Source organism: Panthera pardus, unplaced genomic scaffold, assembly GCF_024362965.1.
Source record: "Panthera pardus isolate Hobbes unplaced genomic scaffold, ASM2436296v1 HiC_scaffold_24, whole genome shotgun sequence".
Classification (NCBI taxonomy): domain Eukaryota; kingdom Metazoa; phylum Chordata; class Mammalia; order Carnivora; family Felidae; genus Panthera; species Panthera pardus.
Window position 1 is genome coordinate 116,881,725 of NW_026526810.1, and position 23,993 is coordinate 116,905,717.

General features: G+C 37.2%; 1 protein-coding gene across 7 annotated transcripts in view; it reads right to left on the reverse strand.

The window, feature by feature from the left end:
• CEP128 (centrosomal protein 128) overlaps positions 1-23,993 on the reverse strand; it is a 383,316-nt gene that overhangs the window by 13,497 nt on the left and 345,826 nt on the right. For 6 of the 7 annotated variants that reach the window (XM_053889680.1, XM_053889682.1, XM_053889681.1 and 3 more), the window contains 2 exons: positions 11,242-11,319; positions 6,649-6,762 (listed from right to left, as the gene is read on the reverse strand). In XM_053889680.1, the coding sequence (XP_053745655.1) occupies positions 6,649-6,762; positions 11,242-11,319 (192 nt within the window). The remainder of the gene's footprint in view (positions 1-6,648; positions 6,763-11,241; positions 11,320-23,993) is intronic. The other variant, XR_008417279.1, reaches the window with a different exon arrangement.

Genomic DNA, 23,993 nt, shown 5'->3' on the forward strand with positions numbered 1-23,993 from the left:
CCCAATTCTCTGTAAGTGGTCCAAAAAGCTTAACCTCTTCAGTAAATTTTATTCCTATATGGAAGTTTGGCTGGGCAGATAGTTTACTTAAAGCCTGCCTTCCATATCTCAACCTCCATGGCTACAACTCTAGCTTTTAATTTTAACCTCAATGAGAGTAAGGCTTTCATTGTCTCTATCCTTCCATCTACCCATCCCAATATTCCAAAATTTAGCACAGTACTGTTTGCATTAAGGAATTCAAAAATGGTCAGGTAGGCTCCTTCCTTGGCCAAAGTACAGACATTAAAGTTTGCCATGGTTGAAGCTGGGAAAGAAGAGATTGCCACTCTCATACTCCCAGTTTCTTCATGTTAAAAAATGAGAGCACTGGAGCAGATCATGTCTAAGTCCTCTGGGCATTAACATTTGATGATTGTAATCCATCTGAACAGAACCACTGAACAACCAGTACTATATGCAAACTATCTTTGCCACAGGAAATTCAAATTTATATTAACAGTACTATAAACCTAAAGCCACAGTCATCCACGGATGAAGAGACTCATGTAAATACTGTGCCAGATCAGGCCATTTGTTTATCTTTATTCAATTGATATTTTATTGTATACAACTTAATATTCCTAGAGAGTCACTAATGAAAAAGATTGTACTTATTTTTTTATGTACTTCATATTTGGATCCACATGTTTTCAATCCATTTTCAGAAACTAAAAATTTGCCATAAATAAAAATTTGCCATAAATAAGGATCCTCAAGAATATGTGCCACCAACTTATGAAACAAAGGGAGGAATCAAAGCTGTTTTAATAATGGTGCCTCACTGGAATCAGTGATTATTCTCTTAAAGTGACTGTTGTAAAGGAAACTGATTGTTTGGATAAGTATGTTGTGACATTTTTAATTAAAACTATTAAGACATTTAATTAGTATTCCTTATGTTTTCAGTATCTAGAATTCTGAATTAAAGATGATTAAAAGTGTTATCTTTATAGGTGAGTTTCTCCACAATCTTTCCTAATGCTCTTGTTGAGTAAATTATTGGGCAGAGTAAAAGTATGGTGCTTATTACAGAGAACTAGGTTGGTAGAGTGGGGCTCAAGTAGGTTAAAAAAATTAATGTGCTCATCTAAGTATCTTGTTGATTCCTAAGGAAGCACCTTTGACCCATTGCTATTTTCAAATTTTATAACAAAGAAAAACCCCAACTCATTTGGCAACCTTTTGTTTAGCTTTTAAGAGCTAGATGAAATCAACTAGTTAAATATTATGGCTGGCAAGTTACTATTGATAACTTCAAAAGAATAGAAATCTCTTCAAATTTCAGCATGATTGATTGCCTACAAAGTTTCAGATGAGTCATCTAAGCATTATCGGGAAAACAGCATTTAAATTTTTGTTAGAATTCCAGAAAGGCTGAAGCTAGGGAAAAAAATTAACCACCAATTTTACATGTATAATAGTATACACATTGTATATTGGAGTTAAAGATGAAGCAAATAGTGTCCTCAAAAGCATTTCCCAAATTTCAGTAATCTCCTAGAGTTATACTTACTATTTTCTTTCATGTTAAAGATTAGTCTTGCACCCTAAGTCTCTATATAGGAGAGGCTTAAAGGATGGGAGATTGGTTGAGCATGGGGGAGGCCTGGAGCTATATTTGCATAGAATTTATATATTATTTCTTACCAAACCATGGAGAGAAGTGATTATAAATGAGATACCTGGATTATTATGGGGTTAAAGCTCCTCAAATTCTCCCACAGCTAATACTATTGTTTCTAAGCAACATCTGTAAAATTACTTGAATAATAATACACTAGTGATGTATTTTAATGGTTATTAAATAAAAATCACCTATAATCTTGAATTGTACCAGGATTGTGCATAGCACGTTTTAGCAGCTACTGTTGTAGAAGATTTAAGATATGTACAGAAATAGCTGACCTGAGAGACAAAGAGCTAACAGCCATTAATTGCTCTGAGCAAAGTATAAACAAATCATAAGAGATTCAAGGAGGGAGAAACAGCTTCCAGGAGAAAAGCATATACTTCTATCATACGCATGCTTACACTGAACAAATACAACAAAGGGCTTTGGCAAACTCTGCCTTCATAAACTGTGCTGAAAGCCATTGTCAACACTTCCTCACCTACCTCATCTTATCCTGTACAACATCTGCTTCTTTTAAAAGATGTTATGTACTAAAATCTTCAACTAGAAACTGAAAATCATGATTTTTCTTTCAGGAGGAGGAAGGAAGGGAACAAAACATGCCTTCTGTGATTTTACTATAAAACCCACTGCTAATTAAAACTACGTATTTAGCGTAAGTGAAGAGCAAAAAGGGCGGGCAGCAAATGGGGATTTCTTGGACAAAACCACGCTCCTCTGTGAATTCAGATTAGGAATGCTATGTTGACTTTTGAACATTCTGTTCTATTTGAAACAGCTGGGGCAGCAAGGAAGCCTGTATGTTCTACAGAAACCCAATCAGATGAAAGAGAGGCCATGAAATGCTTCTGGTGTCTACACATGGAGAGAAAATGTTGTGTCAGACTCAGCTTTGAATTCCAAACATAAACTTTTAGATCAGGCTTTGTCCAGTAAACCTGGTCAGCTTCATACAATACTATGTTATGGTCTCAGAAACTGTGGACATTGGTCCTGCTGGATCTCGAAAGGTTTGTAGAAATTGGATTTTTTTTCTTTTTACTTAAATTCTAGTTAACGCACAATGTAGGATTAATTTCAGGTGTACAATAGGGGGAATCAACACATCCATGCATCACCCAGTGCTCATCATGTCAAGGCCACTCCTTAATCCCCATCACCTATCTCACCCATCTGGTTGCCATGGAAGTAAACAGCAGGAGATCACGGTAGCCTTGGCTGAAAGGGAACCTGCCTCCTATGCTTCCTGCTAACCCTACTCTCCACCAGCAGGGGGGTTGTGCTGGATGTCTCACCGCCTTCTTACAACAGCAATAAAATGAGAGAAGTCAGTTGCCAATATGGTTCTGTTATCCCAACAGATAACTTTCGGTCAATACTAATGCAGTCAGGGTTCTACAACTGTAATGCTAATAGTGATCCTGTTCCAAACAAATGTGCACAATACTCTTCCCTGTGCCTTGTCATTACAAACCTCTTTTCAAAAGCCTTTGAAGCATCTTTCTTTTCTCTGAACACCAGCTGCAATGTATTGAGGCTTCCGTTACAGTAGTTATCCTTTTGCCTTTTGCACTACAGTTTGTGTGAAGGCTTTGAATTCCTGAAGGTTGGTAATGACTTTTCTTTATCATGTCATTGCCTCTAGCCCCTAGCAGAGTGCTTGTATATAGTAGAGACCCAAATGTTTGTTGAATGTTATAATTAAACAACAACAAACACGTATATCCTACAGTTAAGAAATGGAAGCTCCAAAAAGGCAGGGAGCTTTGTCTCTTTTGTTCACTGATGTGAGCCGATGCACCTAGTAAGTTTGTGGCACATAACTTACACTCAGTACATATTTGTTGAATGCATGGATAAGTATTATGAATTTCCAAAGAGCCTGGGAAGTACTTATTTGACTGGTAAATAAAGAAGAGGAAATATTATACATATGCGTAAAGGAAGAAAGACTAGATTGGCCATTTCCCCTTTCTTTAGACCAGGGGTTGGCAAACTTTTTCTTTAGAGGGTCAGATAGCAAATATAGGCCTTTTGAGCCATTTAGTCTCTGTTGCACCTACTCAAATCTGCTGCTGAGTGTGAAGGCAGCCACAGACAATATGTGAATAAATGAGTGAGGCTGTATTTCAATAAAATTTTATTTGCAAAAGCAGCTGGCAGGCAAGATTTGCCCCACTGGAGGTAGTCTGCTGATTCCTGCTCTAACACAATTATGCAAGAATCATCTATTAGGATGAAGACAGAGAGGTAACTATTCCCTCTGTAAAGACCATGCCTTCTGCATCTTTTTACATCCCGCATCCTCACCTCTAACAGGTACGTAGTACAGGGCTTTGCAGTGTGGTAGCTGCACAGTATGTTTGTAGAATTAAACTGAATCCTACAGCAAGTGATTTCCCAGAACCACAGTTGTCAGTAGAACCAACAAATTCAAGTTGCTGCAATGTGCCTTTTCTTTGAACTCTCCTAGCAAAATACGTGGGAAGTTAATAGCTGCAGAAATAATGTCAAATAAAACTAGGACACCTTCTCTCTTGATAGAGTACCAATGTCTCTTACTTGAGGCGTATTCTTTAGGATGTCAATAATTAACCAGAGGTAGCTTTTTTGATTATCCCTGAAGCCAAGAAACGATTAACCACTGTCTCACTGCCCATCTGAGCTCATGCTTCTTTTGAAACTTTTTCAATGAATTATTTTCACAAAAAGCACATGAGCAAATCATTGTTGGTATCCACAACTGGCCAAAATGTGCTCCCACATTTTCTCTCCAATGACTACAAACATATATTCTCATGAGTGTTAAGTTAGATGACTGCATTATTTCAGGCCAGACATCTGTTACAAATGGTGATAGTCTACATATTCATTACTGAAAAGGATCAATGTTTTAAAATGTTTAAGTAATATGAATGTGGAACAATGTCATCATAAAATGTACTTTGTGCCCTTTTCTTATACTTGAACTACGTATTTGCGACATTTTCAACTTTTTCTCATTTTGCTAAGTGGTGGCCTCACTTACAAACCAGGCCTGATTTCCTCTTCCGCTGCAAATATAATTTTTAAAGAGAACTCCAACAAGATTACTTGCCGAACATGTTACCCATTCATAGCTTTGCCATATGCTGTTATGGAAATTACAATGATGTAAAGCAATCTGGGTGTCACGAGACGGTACTGATTCACCTGATACCATATCTAACTGTAGCGGGAAATAATGCTTTAAATGTTTCATTTGCATCTAGACCTCTGTTGAACTAAGAGACATGTACTGTGTGTGTATTTTTGGAGACAACTGACTTTCACATATTAAAAATATAGTTCTACATTTGGTGCTAGAAACATGAAGGTATATGAGGTCCAAATATACACTATGATAGCTTAGTGTCAAGGACATAGATTACTGAGGTCAGGCAGATTTAGGTTTTAACTCTGGTGCAACCATTTAATCGCTCTATAATCTTCAATGGTGGAAGAGGAAAACTAATGGTGCCAACCTGTCGCTGGGAGGATTAAATGAGAGAATGCTTATATAAAGCCTGTGACACCTACAAAAAGAGCAACTTATGTGGTTGGCTCAACAATGAGTAGTTATTACTATTAGCTACTGCTGCCTAACTCTTGTGCTTCTGTTGAAGGTTAGGAGCAGACCCTATAGGTGGTGGAGAAATGCTTGAGTATATGGGACCTGTTGGGGATGCTGGGAGCTGATTTAGTGAAATGAGCATATGCTATAAGAGACAACAAGGTCACTGTTATCATCAATACCAAATGACAAAAAACAAAGGGAAAAGGGCACAGAGTTACAGGATGCCCTTTTCACAATGAGAGCATCAATAATGTGGCATAAGTGTGTTGTTTTTATTTGGGATGGTGCAAGTGGAGAGCTCATTTTAAGCATGCTAGGGAAGGGCTTATGAAAACGAACACTGCCTTTATATCCACTGAGCATTCTATCCAATTACATTCAGAGGAGGGAAGAAGCTTCTTAGAAATAATTATGTTTGGCTGTAATAAGTGAATATATACAGTATAATGAATATTCATACATACTGAGGTCTGTGAGAATATAAAAAAGACAGAAGAACCTTTGCCTTTTTTTTTTTTTCTAAACTGACTTGGGAGTATACATTTGAATATAGATGGATTCTCTCTAAGTCAGTGTTCTGAATGGGGGACAAACTAGGGGATGCTGGGCAGTGTCTGGAGACACATTTTGATGCCATAACTTGTGATGGAAGATGCTACTGGCATCTGGTGAGTACAATCTAGGGATGCCGCTAGATGTCCTAGAACGTGTAGGACAGGCTCCATCACAAAGACCTATCTGGCCCAAATGTTAACGCCAAGGTTGAGAAACCCTGCTCTAAGCTAAAAACTGTTCAGGGTCAAATGGGTTTAAAATCACCCACACCCCAGATGGATTTGGGGGAGACTCCAGGGAAGGGCAAACTTTCTGTCAATATGGTCAGATGTTCCCAGGCTCCTGTGTTGATTCCACACCAATGAACCATATGCTGAAGTAGATGAATGGAGTTCATATCCTCAGGGAAAAAAGGACTATAAATGCCAAGACTGTAGTTTACAAAGTACTATGTGTTACTTGACCTTCTGGAGACTTCAGCACTGACAGTGGCTGGATTTACACACAGAGGAGGGCAACTACCTATGTCAAGTCTCTGGCCAACCTAGAGACCAGGGGTTTCCTTCCACACAAATTTCCTAAACAACATCAAGGCCAAGAGACAACATATTAAGCAACAATGGCATAAAATTAAAGATAGTTCCCATGTGCAAATTTACAGGCAAAATCTTTGGATTTTTATTCTCTACTCCCACAAAACTGAAGAGTAATATCTTTTCTTTTACAACTACCCTTACACGAACCCTACAGGGGTAGCCTAGCAGGTTATAGCCATAAACATGGGTAACGCTCAAAGACTGAAAATGGATACAAAGGACATTACTTTGGAGTTTTTGACTCCGTACTTGGTATCATCTCGGCGCTGCTGAAGAGATTCTTTGTGAACTCTGTATTTAGAATATCTCCCATCAATTCTCTCAGATAAACTGCAGGAATCCTGAAAAACAAAAAAATAAAAAACAGCAATGTCAAAACCAGGAGGTGAGAGGAAAATCAGTACTTGAATTGCGCATAAGAAAGTATTGATAATTATAGGTGGTTAGGGAAATATAGGGGAATTACAGGTTGCCAAGGAGGAAGAAGAAAACAGTCTCTGGATGCTACCTTAAAAATAAAAACAGGGTCCCACATTGGTATTTGTGTCCTTTTTATACTAGTCCTATGCCAGTCTGAAATGGTCGACATCCTTTAGCTGAAGGGAAAAAGGTTTAAGTAGCAGTGAGTTGTCCAAAGATGGTCATTAACTACACACTTTTGAATGTTGTGTACTATCTCTCAGAGCAGTATCTGACATCAAAATATTCTATGTTAAAAAACAATGTTACCTTTGAAAGTAGAGCCCTCGTTCATCACTAATTCTTAAACAATATTTTACCTTTTAACCAGCATATCACGTTGACTTTGAAACTGAAGGGTATTTCATCTGCCCTCAAAAGAATAAAAAGATTCAGGTAATAAAGAAATTAAGAAAAGTTTTGGGGTCATTCATTCATTCTTCTTCCCCCCTCTCTCCTTCCCTTCTTCCCTTCCTCCATTTTTTGGGGGGAGAGTGGAACACAGCAGTCACGATACCCAGTTACTTAGACATTTCCATTATGAACTAGGGGAAAAATTAGAATAAAATGAGGGCAACTGATTTGCATATGTAAGAAAAATTATCTATGGGATCTCATTCCCCAAATAGTCCCAAGGAACTTATTGAGTGCTCAAGCTGGAAGGGGTATTAGAATCCCAAAGTTCTCATTTTTATATATAAAAAGCTATAGCCCAGGGAAGTTAAGAATGATTTGCCCAAGACTAGGCAATTTGTGACAGATTGGGCTTCAAGCCCAATGCTGTTTCCTTCCTACCATACCAAATATGTAAAGTTTAAATGTGGAATTGTAGAGTTGAGCCACTTCTTTCAAAATAAGTTTTAAAAAAAATGAGAGACACTATGACATGTTTAAAGAAAAAAGCCAAGGCTATCTAAGTAGGATGAAATATGTATTTACTATAGCTTATATTTGCCTAGAGTCATAGACTGTAGCATTTTTTTAATTTATTATTTAAAAAAAATTTTTTTAACATTTATTCATTTATGAGAGACAGCACAAGCAGGGTAGGGACAGAGAGAGAGGGAGACACAGAAATGAAGCAGGGTCCAGGATCTGAACCGTACAGCACAGAGCCCAACATGGGGCTCGAACTCACAACTGTGAGATCATGACCTGAGCCGAAGTCAGACACTTAACTGACTGAGCGAGCCACCCAGGCACCCCTAATAGACTCTAGTATTAACAAGAAATATACATGTGAAATACATCTTCATATATATATGCTAGTGAGGCCAGTGTGAGTAGGAACCATGCAGATAATATTGTATAAGCCCCTCATTTTAGGGATGAGGATATAAGTAAGATATTAAGTAATTTTGCCTGGTACATGAGCTTGGATCAGAGTTTACATCTTTGGGCTCTTGTTGACAGTATCCTGATTTTTAGAATTAAAAATCATTAGGTTGACTAAATAAGCTCTTTTTAATCGTAGAGATGACTTTAGAGTACATAGAGAGTGGGTTTCAAGCTAGAGGCAGTAGGGCAAAGAAAATGGGTTTTGTAGTTAATACATGGAACTAGGTCCCAGTTCCAACTAATTTACATATTCCGAGCTTCAGTTTCTTCAGCTGTAACTTGGGGGAAGATAGTGCCCATGAGTAGCATGTCTGAGGATTTTTTTTTTTTTTTTTTTAAGTAATATAGGGTTAGAACTTAGCTACTGCCTGCTGCATAGTAGTGCAGAATACTTGCTAAATGAACTCCTTTCCATTTCAAGCTAAAGGTTTCAATTTTAATGACTAATATTGGAAAGTACAATTATGAACTTTGGAAAATATTCTCCCCCAAAGTTTCACTATATAGGCATCTTCATATGTGTGTATATATAAGCTAGAGTTGGAGATAATCACTAGCCCATACGATAAAAAATAATAATAAAACCTTTTGGTAATAGTATTGAACTTTTTTGTTTCTAAGTTTATTTATTTATTTGGAGAGAGAGAGAGACAAAATCCCAAGCAGGCTCTGCGCTGTCAGCCCAGAGCCCAACATGGGGCTCAAACTCACGTACCACGAAATCACGACCTGAGCTGAAATCAAGAGTCAGAGGCTTAACTGACTGAGCCACCCAGGTGCCCCAACAGTACTAAACTTTTAAATTGTACTTATGAATATCTTGTTCAGTGTAGACCCTGGAGAAAAGGTGAGCTGTCACTAGAGGCTAAATTATATTTTTATGCTGGTATAAGATGACATCGGTTTCTCAGTGACAAACGCCACCTGTTGCCTGCCCTTCCTTCCCTTAGATGACTTCTGTTAGCTACAGAGAAAAAAGCAGAAAGGATATATATGGGTGTAACATATTGCCTACTCTCCACATTGGGTAATACTAGGGTGAGTGGAAATCACATCTTCTTGGATACTAGTTTCATAATCCTTTGACAGGGATTTAGAATGCAAATACATGGGGGGGCGCCTGGGTGGCTCAGTCAGTAAGCATCTGACTTCGGCTCAGGTCATGATCTCACAGTTGGGGAGTTCGAGCCCTGCGTTGGGCCGTTGGCCTCCATGCTGACAGTTCAGAGCCTGGAGCCTGCCTCGGATTGTGTGTCTCCCTCTCTCTCTGCCCCTCCCCTGCTCCCACTCTGTCTCTGTCTCTGTCTGTCTCTCTCTCTCTCTAAAGAATAATGGGGCACGTGGGTGGCTCAGTTGGTTGGATGTCTGACTTCGGCTCAGGTCATGATCTCACGGTTTGTGGGCTCGGGCCCCACATCAGGCTCTATGGTGAACGCTTGCTCCGAGACTGCTTTGGATTCTGTGTCTCCTCCTCTCTCTGCCCTTCATCTGCTCGTACTTTGTCTCACTCTGTCTCTCAAAAATAAATAAATGTAAAAAAAAAAAGAATAAACAAGCATTAAAAAAATGCAAATACATAATTAAATCATGAGAAAGAATTGAAACTTTAGCAAAATGTACTAGAAACACTTGGATTTGTTCTATTTGTTATAGTCTAGATTTCTGGATATGTCAGCTCAACCCTGGATCCCTTTCAATTATGTTTAGTTGCTGAACTATCAAAATATGCTAAGTGAATTGATGTTAAGATAGTGCAGACCTTGAGAGCCACATCGTATCAGTGCCTCCGGTAATCAATATGGCATGATCAGGCTATATTTCCTACTCACTAGATTCTCAAATAATATGTTAGATACAAACAAAACCTGAATATAACATGTTATATTTTAAAGCCAATGTGAAATAAGAGGTTCATGGTTTTCAAAGAGAACTCTCACCATTGTTAACTTCAGCCATATGGGGCCAGAAAATTATAAATTGCTAAAACTGTCCATTGTGTATTCATCCCAAAAGGGATATTCTCTGGCCTGAACCTTGTTTGGTAGGACTGCTGGCAGGGATAGTTGTTTTGCATCTCTCCTCTATGAAAACTTTAAAAGTTACAATAGGTAAATCCACACATGTAGTTAATCTCCTAGATATGGAATGATTTGTAGAGTTCTATTAACAAATAGCATGAGATGTAAAATCTAAAACTGTGGATCTGAATTCAACTATCATAGTATGGAAATAACCTGTATACCTTCATGTCTCTAAAACAAACAGTACTCTGAAAATCTGTAATTAAAAAAAAAAAAAGAAGATAGTTCATAAGGTGAAATTGCTTATGAAAAAAGCTGTCTAGGAGTATTACTCAGCAATCAAAAAAGAATGAAATCTTATCATTTACAACTACGTGGATGGAACTAGAGGGTATTATGCTAAGTGAAATTAGTCAGAAAAAGACAAATATCTCTTTCTCATATGAGGACTTTAAGACACAGAACAGATGAACACAAGGGAAGGGAAGCAAAAATAATATAAAAACAGGGAGGGGGACAAAACATTATGAGACTCTTAAACATGGAGAACAAACAGAGGGTTACTGGAGGGGTTGTGGGAGGGAGGATGGGCTAAATGGGTAAGGGGCATCAAGGAATCTACTCCTGAAATCATTGTTGCACTATATGCTAACTTGAATGTAAATTAAAAAAATAATAATAAATTAAAAAAGCTATCTTCAGTGTAATATGTAACCTCTTTTGAATCTTAGGTTTTTCTAAATTAAAGTTAAAGCTTTGGGAGGCCAAATGAGCTTCTAGTGTGAGGGTAAAAATCTCTATTTTTCCTCTAATATGTAAGTTCCAGTATTTTCAATCCTGATTTAACAAATATCAATAAACTCTGATAAGATGGAGTATTAAAAATCCCCTATGTTTTTTGGTCTTTCCTCCCTCCCTACAACTTTCTTTGCACATCAGGAAGATGTCAAATGTTCTCAGTCAGATAAGAATACTGAAAGAGACAAGCCAACTCTTTCTCACTCTGAAGTCTTTGAAATCTTCTAGTAAGCTCAGTTTCTCAGGCACAGACTCCAGATGGTCCAAGGCCACTCGGGTACTCTGAAAAAGAAAACATAAGGAAACCAAACATTATAAAAAATTGATCAATACTCTCAGAATCCAAGTACTAAAAACCACTTGTACCCAGGGTAGAAGCAGTTCAAGCTATAGATTTAGAGAGTCAAATAAGAACAGATATAATAGTATTTCTAAGATAACTGTATCTTTTTAATTCAGAAGAATTATTTCCTTTCACGAAGTATATGAGATGCATTTGCAAAACTGACTCACATAAAAACTCTTCCTGGATAATTATTTTCAACTGACATGCTATGAAACTTTCTATAGAGTATTTCATATTAATATTAATTTACAAACCTGCTTCAGTGAGCATCAGAAATAAAGCACCAAATAATATTGAGGGATAGATGAATTTGCAGTTACCTCTCTATGGAGCATATTAGAGATCCTCACATGTTGCCATTACAAAGAAGAAAAGAGTTCTCAACAATTATTTTAGTTCAAAAGGAAGAGGAGGTTGTCATAAAACTTTGGAGAAGCACCTGAAATTAAAAAATTGCCACAGGGACACAAAATCCTGTTGATTATAAATCAAAAACTTAGTCTTTGATGAGGTGGTCACTGATTTACACCCACCAATATAAACATTAAGAGGGAATGATCTGAAAATTCTTTCAAAGCCAATATAAACTAAGAAGTGGCGGAATAACCTTGAGACCAGAGACTGTATCATATGCATTTCTGCATTCTTAGCCTTGTCACAGGGACAGCACACCTCTGTATCCTCAGTCAATAGATATTAGCTTTTAGATTTAAAATGAGTTGCAATTATTCAATGAAATAAACCACAAGTCCCATGGCTGATGCATGGGAAGAAAGTGCAATGCCCTGCAAGAACCTGGACGTAAGTTTGCAAAGAGTTGTTGAAAAGTTATTGGCCACCCAATATTCTATGTGCTGCTCCCTTACATCTCCCAGGTGAATGGTTCTGAACAACCTAACATGAGTACAAGTGACATGTCTCACTTATGAGCTGAGTCAGTTAAGAGCCTATGTGTCCCATCCCAGCCCTGGTCATGAGGAACTCGGAGGCCACAAGCTTCAGATGACATAGCCACAAGAGAGGAGAGCCGCCAGTCATATTGGACTTCACATGAGTGACACATCAACCTCTATTGTGTTAAGCCATGAGATTTCAGGGTTTGTTAATGATTACATAGCACAGTTGCCTTAATTAATGAAAATAATGCCTGAGAATTACATAATTAAAATGTAGGCTAATCAAGTGGTCAAGGTTTTTTTGTTTTTTTTTTTTTCTTTTTTTTTTGGTGGGAGGAGGCTCCAGATTATATGAGGATTCTTTTTTTTTTTTTTTTTTTTTTTTTTTCCCCTCAGAAGTTCAGTTTCCCTGGAACTAGACAGGGTTAGGAACTGGTGTTATCATCATTTGGTATACCCACTTACACTTAATCTTCTATTTCAAATCCTCTCTCTCATCCCAATGCTGTTGCCTGCCTTCACTTCCAGTACAGAGCTTCTCCAGAACATATGCGTACAGCTCTGCAAGGTTTGTGTTGGGGTAGGGATTGGAGACAGAGTTGAGGGTCTAACTCTTCCTTGCAGACACTTTTGATATACTCACTTCCACCTTCTCCTTCTGTAGAAAACAGTACATCCAATTCAAAAGCATCTCTAAAATTCTTCAGGGTGAATGATATTTGCTTTCCATCTGTATCCCCTTGATAGGCACTTGGGTTTTAACTTCTCTGTTTTGAGTCATTTTACCATTTTCCCTTCCGTGTTCTCCATCTTGGGAGTTCTACCTGTCTTTTAGCTGTCAATGCATAAATCGGTGTTTCTCTCTCTTTATATTCTTATTTCTCAAGTGTGATTTTTGAGAGAAGAGCAGAAACACCCTCACATTACCATTTTGAAACTGGAAGTCATATGCGCTGTTTCTTCAAGTTCGTAAAAATCTTCTTTTCCAGTTCCATTTAAAGGATTTAGTATTTTCTTCCTTCTGCTTAACATTTATATGCTTGCTAGTTTTTTTTTTTTTTCCACATGTGTTCACTTAAAGGCCCATGCATTTTAAATGGCTTCATTTGTTTTTTCATATGTAGGAAAGATTCATCAAAATGACACGTTTCTTAATATAGGCCCCAACATGTAGGTTTAGGAGAGCAAGTAATTTTAGCCACCATATGTGTTATATTCATTTCAATAGTAAAATTCCCCCAAGAATTATATTGGCCCTTTAACAATAAAATACAGATCAATGCCATGGTGAATTCAAAGCAAAAATTTTTTGTGTGTCAAATAAAATCTTCTTCATAAACAATGATTCTAATAGCCTTGTAGTTTGGAAACTTTATTTCCCTTTTTTTTTTTTTAATCCCATAAATCTTCTCATTTAGAAGTGACCCTCTGAACCAGGGAGAAGTATGGTAAACTCATTTTGTTCTTAAAATAAGCAAATGATTTCTTTCCCTACTGTAAAATTCAGCATGTTATGCAAATATTTTTGCTTCAAATTTTCAATCAACCAGGTGGCTGTGTGAAAAAATTTTTTTCTTTCATATTTTCACATACTAGTTTGACTATTTGATAGTTTTTGGATGCATATTCAAAATGGCAAATATATACATTTATATGTATATGTATACATATAAATGTATATATGTATATACATTTATATACATATATACATAAATATGTATATATTTGAATCTTAAAAAAATCACTGGCTTCTACTTTCTTAAGTACAGTTATTTTTCTACTCTCCTCCTCCACCCCCCACATCTCCATTAAGGTCTTTAAGCTTTCTCATCATCTTATTTTAGTTATGGCTTACTTATATTCCTTTCATGTGTTGTTTCTAAGTATCTTAGCATCTTCCTCAGTATCAGAAATTGTTTCTGATACACAAGCCTTTCCCTTCATCCTCATAGTCTCGTCAATCGGGTAACATCAAGTGTGTATCTAGGTATCACAGAAAGATCCATCAGACATAGATGGCACAGGTCCTGTTCTTTAAGAGCTTTTAACTCACTGGGGGGAGAAATTTGCACATGCAAAAGATGTAAGAATTATACAAAGAAAAGTGGACTGAATTTATTTTAAAGAAATTATATATATAGATGCTGAGATTTTTAAGGCATCTGCAATGGTACAATAGGAAATAATGAAGACAATGAGTCCAGGCCTGTAGGTATCTCAGGTCTCATAATTTCATCAGTAAGTGATATTTGGGGGGAATATATTTATTTTCTGTCGATGTCTCTCTCTGTATACATGTGAGCATGCTTAAAACCACCACTCTGGCATACAGACTTAAGAGTATGCATATTCACAAACTTTTTTTCTTTTTTAATAATGTGAGACTGTCTTAGGCATTATGATTAGTCTGCTCACATCACATGTCACTTCACGTTCACTTTTCCCCAAAAGCTAGCGGTGCTAGAAAAAGGGGACCATTAAGAAATGAATAGTCTAAATAAGGAACTTGTTGGTTTTTAGATGCCATAAAGATCAATAAAGCATGTTAGTTTCTAGTGCAACTCGTGCAGAGTCAGGGAAACTTTTTATTTTTTAAGTTGGTTCATTATTTTCTGCCTTACACTATCTAATGCTTTAAAGGGCACAGACAAGTCTCCACTGTTAGAATGAAGGAAATAATTTCTCCAGTTCATTCAGAAATGGCACCAGCAAATGACAGGTGTTTAACCTGTCTTTAATTTTCTTATTGATTTTCTAGAACTAAATGGGACATTCACAAAAGGATTTAAACACTGTTTCTCTTTTGAAAATATCAGTAGATATTAAATTTCATATCAAAATTGAAAACAAAGAAAAATTCGCAATTAAGAGTCCATTTCATAAAGGACCAATACATTGTGTATAATGCTTGGTTTATCTCAGAAGCTAAAGAGCTGAACTTCCACTGAGCTAAGAGTGGTGGCAAAGCAAATGATCAATTATTCCTAATTCCATTTAGTGGCATAATGAAAGACTGAACCATAAAAATGTAACTCAATTTCAAATACTTCTTAGCCCTCACCCCATGGTATGATGTAGTCACTATTGCTATCCCCATTATACAGATAAGGTAACTGAGAACCAAAGTGTGAATAACCTCCTCACAGTCATGTTGTGGAAAAACTGGGATGCGAATCCAAGCAGTCAGAGTGCAGATATGGCAGTGTTCTTGTTTTTATTTTTAAAGTTTATTTATTTTGATAAAGAGAGAGAGTACATGTGCAGTGGGGGAGGGGTAGAAAGAGAGGGAGAAAGTTCTGCCATGTCAGTGCAGAGCCCTAGGCAGGGCTTGATCTCATGAAACATGAAGTCATGATCCGAGCTGAGCAGGCACTCAGCCGACTGAACCACCAGGCACCCCAGCAAAGTTCTTATTATATAAATATGTTCATGGTAAATCACCAGAATCTGTAACACTATTTTATGTAAATTCCTACTCCCTCTCTAGCTATCAACTTTTAGTACTAGAATATTGGAGCTATGTCTCTGATGGGCTTATTTATGGAAAAGAAGTTTCAAGATGAATGCAGGAAGAATTTCATCTAGCCAGGGCCGAAGTCTGTGCCCAAGACCACGCATCCAAATATACAAGCACAAAAGGGGTGAGGATATTTTTTCTGTTGATTAGAGGAAGCTAGGTATGAGATTAAGTTTTATGACACCAACACACCCATTTCTTTTTTCATAACATGGAGCAGCAGCATAGCACACGATCTGGCCAGGGGAGGTGCTTTGATGAATGTTGGCTGAATAAAGACAAAGGCAGCATTACCACTCTCTGATCAACCCACTGAATCTTGGCTTCTTTATTAAAAACTCAGCAGCAAAAGTTTGCTGTTTCTCTTCTCTAGACTAAGGCAAGATCAAATGGTAGAAACAACAGTGAAATTCAGAAATCTTGTCCATTAGGCTCTGTGGCTTGTGCACCTACAGGTAGGTTTAGATATTAATCTGTTGAAAAGGGCGAAGAATAAGCGGGAGATCTTCCTATTCCAAATCTTCAAACTGCCATGTAGCTGAGCGGTTTGTACTGGTCTATACTGTATTTTTCTTTAGTTGTTCCTTTGTTTCCAACTACAGGGAAATTGAATAGTGCAGTATGACAACATAAGTAGCAGCAATTAGGAATTAGAAAGGGGCTTCACTGCAGTTGTTAGTTTCCTGTCTCCTGTAGAGAAAGCTTAAAGAAACAGATTTAACCATGGGTATATTTTAGTAAATATACTTCTCTTTGTAAAAATGCACCATGTATTTATTTTTTTCTTAGCGTAAAACAACTACCATTTTCTTAGGGTGCTACTGAAATCATATGTTTTGAGGTTTAGATGATAAATAAAGGAGATGCTATATTTTTATTTTAAAAATAAGTGTGTGCATTTTTGGCACTATACAGATGTTAAATAAACAAGGTTATGAAGCAGTTTATTTGGGTTCAAAAATGCAATTCTATTTCATTTGGAAAGAGATCCACTGCAAAACTTTCTTGACAAATGGCTGAAAGGTGGTAAGAGGACCTGAGTAAACAAATTTCAAGGGGAGGAAGGGTGAAATCGTAAAAAGGCTAGACTGTCTGCCTTTTTACTTGTGGAGACTCTATCCAGCACAGCTGTATTGGCTTCACAGGGCCTTCTTTTCATTCAAACCGTATCAGGCACTCCTTGAGACCAAACGGAACAGGAGCAGAGAATAGGCTGGCAAAGTCATTTTGTTGACGTACAGCCTTCAAGGGGCCCCAGCGCTCAAAGTTGCATGGATTTCTCGAATATCAGAAGAGTCTTCTATTTCCAGATTGTGTACTTTAGGAGAGTTCTAAAAATCAGACACCCACTTAGATAGAAGTGTTTATGTGTATCTTGGGGGTAAGAGGGTAAACAAGATTTGTTAAATAAAAACACCGGTTCACGTGGCAATATGACATTAGGGACTGCATTTAAGCTAAAATCCAGAAGAATTTTGTCAACGACAAATCCTATTTGTCTTCATTTAACACCATTCTAGTCAAAAGTAGATCTCCTTTAAAAAGCTCAAATTTATAAAATTTGAGAACAGGTAGCCTAATTTCATTGGACAACTTGAATAAAGAAGGGCTTTCTAGATCTTTTCCAATTCTCATTCACAATAATTTTTTTAAGCAAAGAACTATAAGAAACTGGATCTGCCATAATAGATTACTGCTTTATCATTTTAAGACAGAACTGACCATATAACTATATGTTATAGTCAACCCATAATCTTATTTTTTGCTTAATTGGGAGAGTTTTTTCAATAATAACAAGAATGATATTACACTGTATGTTAACTGGAGTTTAAGTAAAAACTTGAAAAATAAAAAGAAATGAAAAAATAATTCACTTTTTAATTTGAGAAAACAAAAACAAAAACAAAAACAAAAATAAACCAAGAATGCACTGAGGAGAAGGGAAGACAGAAGAAGTAAACAAACATCTCTCTTCCCCTTGAGATTCCTGAAATTGCCTTTACATATTTTTCTTGCCACTTCTTGAGATAAGGGAAAAATAACATATGAAGACAAACTAGTGTTCTCTCTATGTCCTTACAACAGGTTTACAAGCAGGGGGGTCTTGAGATCCACAGTCTAATTCCTGTGAAATCACACTATTTCTTAAAACTGAAAATAAATTGAATTCCCAAGGCAAAGAAATTTAAGACTTCCCGGAAGGGGTGGAGTTTAGCCATTTCTGCTAAGGTGGCAGGGAAGGAAACCATACTTCTGATTTACTGGTCCCACACGTGAGTTGCATGCTGGCAGATGAAGAACAGTGGTGAACCAGGCGTCAGCACACCTGATTTCTGGATAGGCATAGTTCCAGCAATGTTACTTGTATTTTGTGGTTTGGGGAATATTTCCCTTGCCTTTCTAAGCTTCGGTCTTTTTGCAAAATGGGTATAAGTACTGCTGGTCTTTCTTATGCCACACCCACAGGGCAGCTGTGATTATCAAGTAAGAAAGTAAATGTGAAAGCACGTTGAAAGTTGCCAAATACTTTCCAAACAGCAGGTATTTTAAAAAGGCCGATTCTGTGAGGCACTGTCCATTCTGGTAATTCTCAAATGCAGAAGAGGAGGTCAATGACAGTCTAAAATTACAACTAATGAAAATTAGAGTAGAAAGGAGAAACAAGGCAAACTTAATTAAAACTATATCCAGTATTTAGAAGTACATTTGCTGTTCTACGTAGAGACATTATCCAAAACACAAAAGTAATAGAAGTGTAATGGCACATAAATTACTTATGTACATACTGTGCCCTTGGTGGAGAATGTTCCCTCCAGTCTCCTTATCTGGTTAAAATTCCCCCTGCCCCCCCCACCAACATCATGAGCATTTTCAAGCATAATGGAAATCTGAAAGAAATTTACAGAGATCACCCATATATACTCACCACCTAGATTCTACTGTTTACATTTTATTTGCTTTATTACATACTAATCCATCTATCTAACCCTATGTGCATCCACTAACCCAATTTATGTTTTGGATGCCTTACAAAATAAATCATATACATCACTACACTTTCCCCTAAAGACTTCAGCATGCATATATCCTTAGCTCCACTTGGATTTTTGTTTGATTTTTGTTTGATGTAAAATTTACATCTAGTGAAATGTACAAATCTTAAGTAAACTGGCTAAATTTTATTATTTTTTAGCACTTCCTTAGGGAAGGCTTCCCTGCCTTTACTGATCTCATCACACAAGCTCTCCATTGCACTCTGAGCCTTTCCTCTGCAACACTTATCAGAATATTTATTTGTGGGATTATTTGATTAATGGTTATGTTGACATCAGGCAATAATCATCACAAAGGTAGGGCATATCAGTCTTCACTCACCACGGTACCTCCTGGCACTTCACCCAGTGCTTCCATAGAGGTGGTATTCAATAACTACTTCTTGAATGAACTAATGAATCTTATTCAGTGATGGAAAGGTTCTCATTCATTTATTCAATCTGCAAACATTTAGTGAATGCCTCCTCTATACTGGTGAGGTGTTAGGTGAGCTGAGGGAGCACACAATAAGATGAGGCCAAAGATGCCTTGGGGGCAAGATCTCAGAGGGCATTTTTGGCCACAGTATTTATATTCAATTCTGAATGAGGTCGAAGGTCTTCTGAGGACTTTGAGCTGAGGAGCAATGTGCTCTTATTTACAGCCCAAAGTTCCCTCTGATGTTTGCAGATTGCTCATCCCTCACCCCATGTGGAATCCATGGATTACAGGGGCGCTGTGAGAAGGTGAGACAGGCATCTATCTCACTCCCAGGCTGGAGTCCTGCTGAGCAGCAGAAACTCTGAGACCCAACTCATGGACACCACCTGGGTGGAGCGCCATGAGAAATTTACTGAGAGAATACACCATATCCCTGGAAAGTGACTGGTGTCATACAAAAAGTTCTTGATTTACCCAAAATACTCTAACATCTCGAAAACATACTTTCTGACTGTAATAATAATGATGTCTAACCATTAACATCTCTAATAATCTCTAATCATCTCTAATAACGATGATAGGTTATATAGATTAATCTGATAACATTTTTATTGTGGTAGTTTTCTGTCTGAGGTCAGACAGCAAGCAGCAAGATACAGTGGCAAAGTTCACTGATTAGAAAACAGGAGGTACAAGGTTCTATCCCAGGTTTGCCATAACCAGTTGCGTGATCCAGGAAAATCATTTATCCCATGGGCTTCAGTTTCCCAATCAGGAAAATGGGAAAGTAGGATATAAAAATCTCTAAGAGACCTTCTGGTTATAGCTTTAGCTGTTTAAGCTTTAACTTCTTTCCACAGTAGGTTGGGACCTGATTTTTAAGCTTAAAAGGTTGGAATGAATAGGAAAAATCGTTTTATAAAGAGAAAGTAAAATAAGGAGAAAATCACATATGGGATTTTAGGAGTTAATATTAACTCTCAAGAATGACCCAAGAACATGTGTGGGGTAGAAATACCTTTACTTTTTTACAGTAGAAAGCCAAACTAATAATTGCAGAAGAAAAACAGGAAGATGGACATTTTTATCTTTTTAGGTGTTTGCCCCATCAAAAAATTCCAAATATTTATCATTTTGTATTTTTTAGAACAGATACTTCCAAAAGCAGGCAAAGAATTGCTTTTCATCTTTTTTCACTTTATAATTGTCCTTAATATATATATAATTTCCCTTCATCTAAATATTTCTAATTAGCTTCTGGTTCTATTACATGAATGTTACTCCATACTTTTTCTCTCCACAAAGCTTCTGTGCCATCATGACTTTGCACATGAAGCCCATCTGTCTGAATGTTCTCTACACACTGCTTAAATTAGCTCACTGATTCTCCTGCAAGACTTGGCTTGGTCACTACCTTCTCTAATGTGGCAGTTCAGAGAAGGAGCTCTTGAGCCAGTCTGCCTGAGATGAAATCCTGATTTAGTCACCTACTGGCTATGTTTCCCTAGGGAAGTTCCCAGATTCCTCTGCATTGGCACTCAGTTTCCTCAATTATAAATAGGAATGTGTAGAATTATAGTTAAGGACCAAATACATTAGCACATGGAAAGTGCCTAGAGCAGGGTGGGATACTAGTAAGCACTCAGTAAACACTAGGTGTTGTTCCAATGGTAATAGTGGTTATCATTTCGTGAAAGGCTCCCCTAAAGTCTGGGTTAGGTGCCCATACTCAGTGCTTCCAATGCACACATGTCTCCTGTCATGTGTCTAATCATTTCCTTTGTGTTTGCTTGTCTCCTTTAGTAGACAGCAAATACCTTAAAAGCAGGAGTGTATTTTTCGTTATATTTCTAGTGCTGAGTACTTAGTATCATACATAATATATTTCAGTTTTCTGAAAAAAACCCTTCTCAACCCAAAGACTAATAAAGGCACAGTTAGAACTCAGAAATGTGGAAAGAAAAATACTTTGTAAAGGTAGAATTTAATGACTGACTGTTTCTGAGGGGTAGAGAATATTTCTAGATAGACTCAAAATTAAAGAAATATAACAAGAAATAGAACTGGGAGAAAAATGAGGTACCATAAAGGTGAGTTAAAAGGTATAGACAGAGTTAGAGACAGGAAGATGAGAGTAAGATCTTTTTGTGGACCTAATAAGCTGAAGCAGGAAGCCTGTGGTGTGGAGAGCACCCTGCTTCCTGTGGGTGAGCCCGGCAAGGGCTTAGCCACACCAGGCTGGGAAGGGTACAACCTGACACAGGGCAGATACCGAGAAATGCTAATCATTTCCCTGAATACTGCAAAGCCTTCCTCCCAAGGCCTCAAGACACGCTAAAGCAGGCAATCACATTTGCCTCTTCTGTATTTAACAGGGAACAGAGGATCCTGACGTGGATCACTGATAAGGAAAGATAATTGTTCTGGTTGAGGTAGGGTCCAGGCTAATTTACTTAAAAGCACACTGGTGAGGTGAATATAATTAATCTTCTCTGTTCTCAAAATAAAGGGTTATTTTCTTTTTAAGAGATGTCTTGTGTTCTCAAAGAGAATGACAAAATAAATTAATCATTTTCCATTACTCCACACACAGCACTTGGATTTTGAAAGAGCATGTGAACAGTTAATCCCCTATATGGATGAGTTTCTGGTGACAGGCAGATCAGATCTAAATAGAAATCAGGCAAGGTATTTTATTTTTATCATTGTGGCTTTGAGACTTAATTCAAAATAACTGAGATCAACCCTGCGTATACTTTTAGAGTTTGCTTTCATAATTAATCCTTTTTTGAACACTTAGAAACACTCTTTTGGATCTTGTACAAAGCATTCCCTGGCTGACTGCTGCCAAAGCAGGCAGAAGCAGAGAGTATCTAGAATATTTTAAAACCATTGAAAACTCAACTGAACCATCTCTTAAGGAATCCCAACTGCCAGGCCATACTTAGTTCAAAGTACCAATAATTTTAAGTTAGAGCAATACATTTGAGCAGATAGCTCACCTCAATGACTAATGTTAGAGGTGAACTTTAAGTATGTTTGAGATGCCCTGTTAAGCTATGTTTTGAATGGTGAACTGAAGGGCAAGAGGGCACAGATGGGGTATATGTGAGCAGAAGTATATATTTTTAACTAAAGCCAACCAGTTTCTCAATTTTATGCCGCAGGCTGAAAAAGATGGGCTATGAAAACCAGTGGGCATAAAACAGCTGACAATATTATTCGGTGAGCAAATTCATCTGACATTTGCCACAACCAATTGTTTTCCTGAAACTGGAATTTCTAGAAGGTTTTTTTTTTTTTTCTTTTTTCCAAATGAAAGCCATGCATTCATTTAACTGGACAACAATGAAGCTTTGTGGCCTCGTGGTTAGTATGAAAAGGAGTTGGTCTTGCCAAAACAATTTGAAATTTTGAACTTAGTCTCCCTCCCCCGACTTCATTTTAACATACTCAACTAAAAGGAACAAGTTCCGCAGGCTCTACTGGACACATTTAAAAAACAAAAAAACAGAAGTAACCCAAACCACATGACTCTGGACATTTAAAGGTATGCTATAAAAACTCCAGAAAACATGCAATACTCGAAATTAGGCAGGATTTCAGAGGATTTGTTATACAGAAACTGGATGAGACATATGTCTTTCTTTTAGGCAACAAGAATCACTGAGCACTTACTGTGTGCAAATCAAACTACATAACATCACTACATCAGACTTCATTCTGCTGAAGCTGCCCAGATTTAGTTCAAGCATACTCTTTCAGTTCCTGAATGAAAATAAGTTATTAGGGCAATAGCGAGACATATGTATATTACATTGTAATGTCTCATTAACAGACTTTTTTTTTTTTTTTTTTTTTTACCATTAAACTGGGAAATTTTAAACATAGGGACTATACATTACTATTTTTGGGCTCTTTGGTATTAAAACATAACAGCTACCCAATAAATACGTACTGAATTTGGTCCTGTAGTTACTTCTCAGTCATCCAGTAACTGTATACATGCAATGGTAATTTAAAAATATGCTAATGTAAAAGAGGAGATAATTTATATTAGACTTGGGAATGATCTCCTATGCTCTCAAGTGAATATGGGTGTGCCAGGAGTTCTGGGATACATTCTAAAAGAAATAGTGATGTTGCGACAATAAATCAAGTTACGTGAGAAAGGTATTCTACTTTTTCTTTGAAAATTCCTGCTCCCTACATTTTCTTGGGATATACTAGGACAGGATACCCAGGAGAAGTACCAGTCAGAAAGACAAAATTTGAAGTTTTTTGTATTCCTTACATTGCCTTTACCTGCCTCACCCTCATCACCAACTTTAGTTGGAGGCTAAAGGTGAGAGATCTGGTCTATATTATTTCTAAGAAGGTGCAGACATAGGTACATCACAAAGTCATGCAGAACACTACTTTACATATAAATATGTTCTCTATCTCTTAAACTTAGAGGGAATCCAATGACTTAAAGGAGCTTTCTGGACATGCAAACAAAATACCTATTGATAGTCAACCTGGGTCTATCAAATTTACTGTAATATCATTTGAAGTAAGTCGCAATTGACACACCAGGGGAACAGGAAATTCATTTGTAAAACAAACAAACAAACAAACAAACAAACAAAAGAGAATATAGAATGGCACTTTGCTTCCAGGTCGTGGAACACAACAATTTACTTCTCCTTAATCTTTAGTAAACGTGAAAAATTAGTCATCG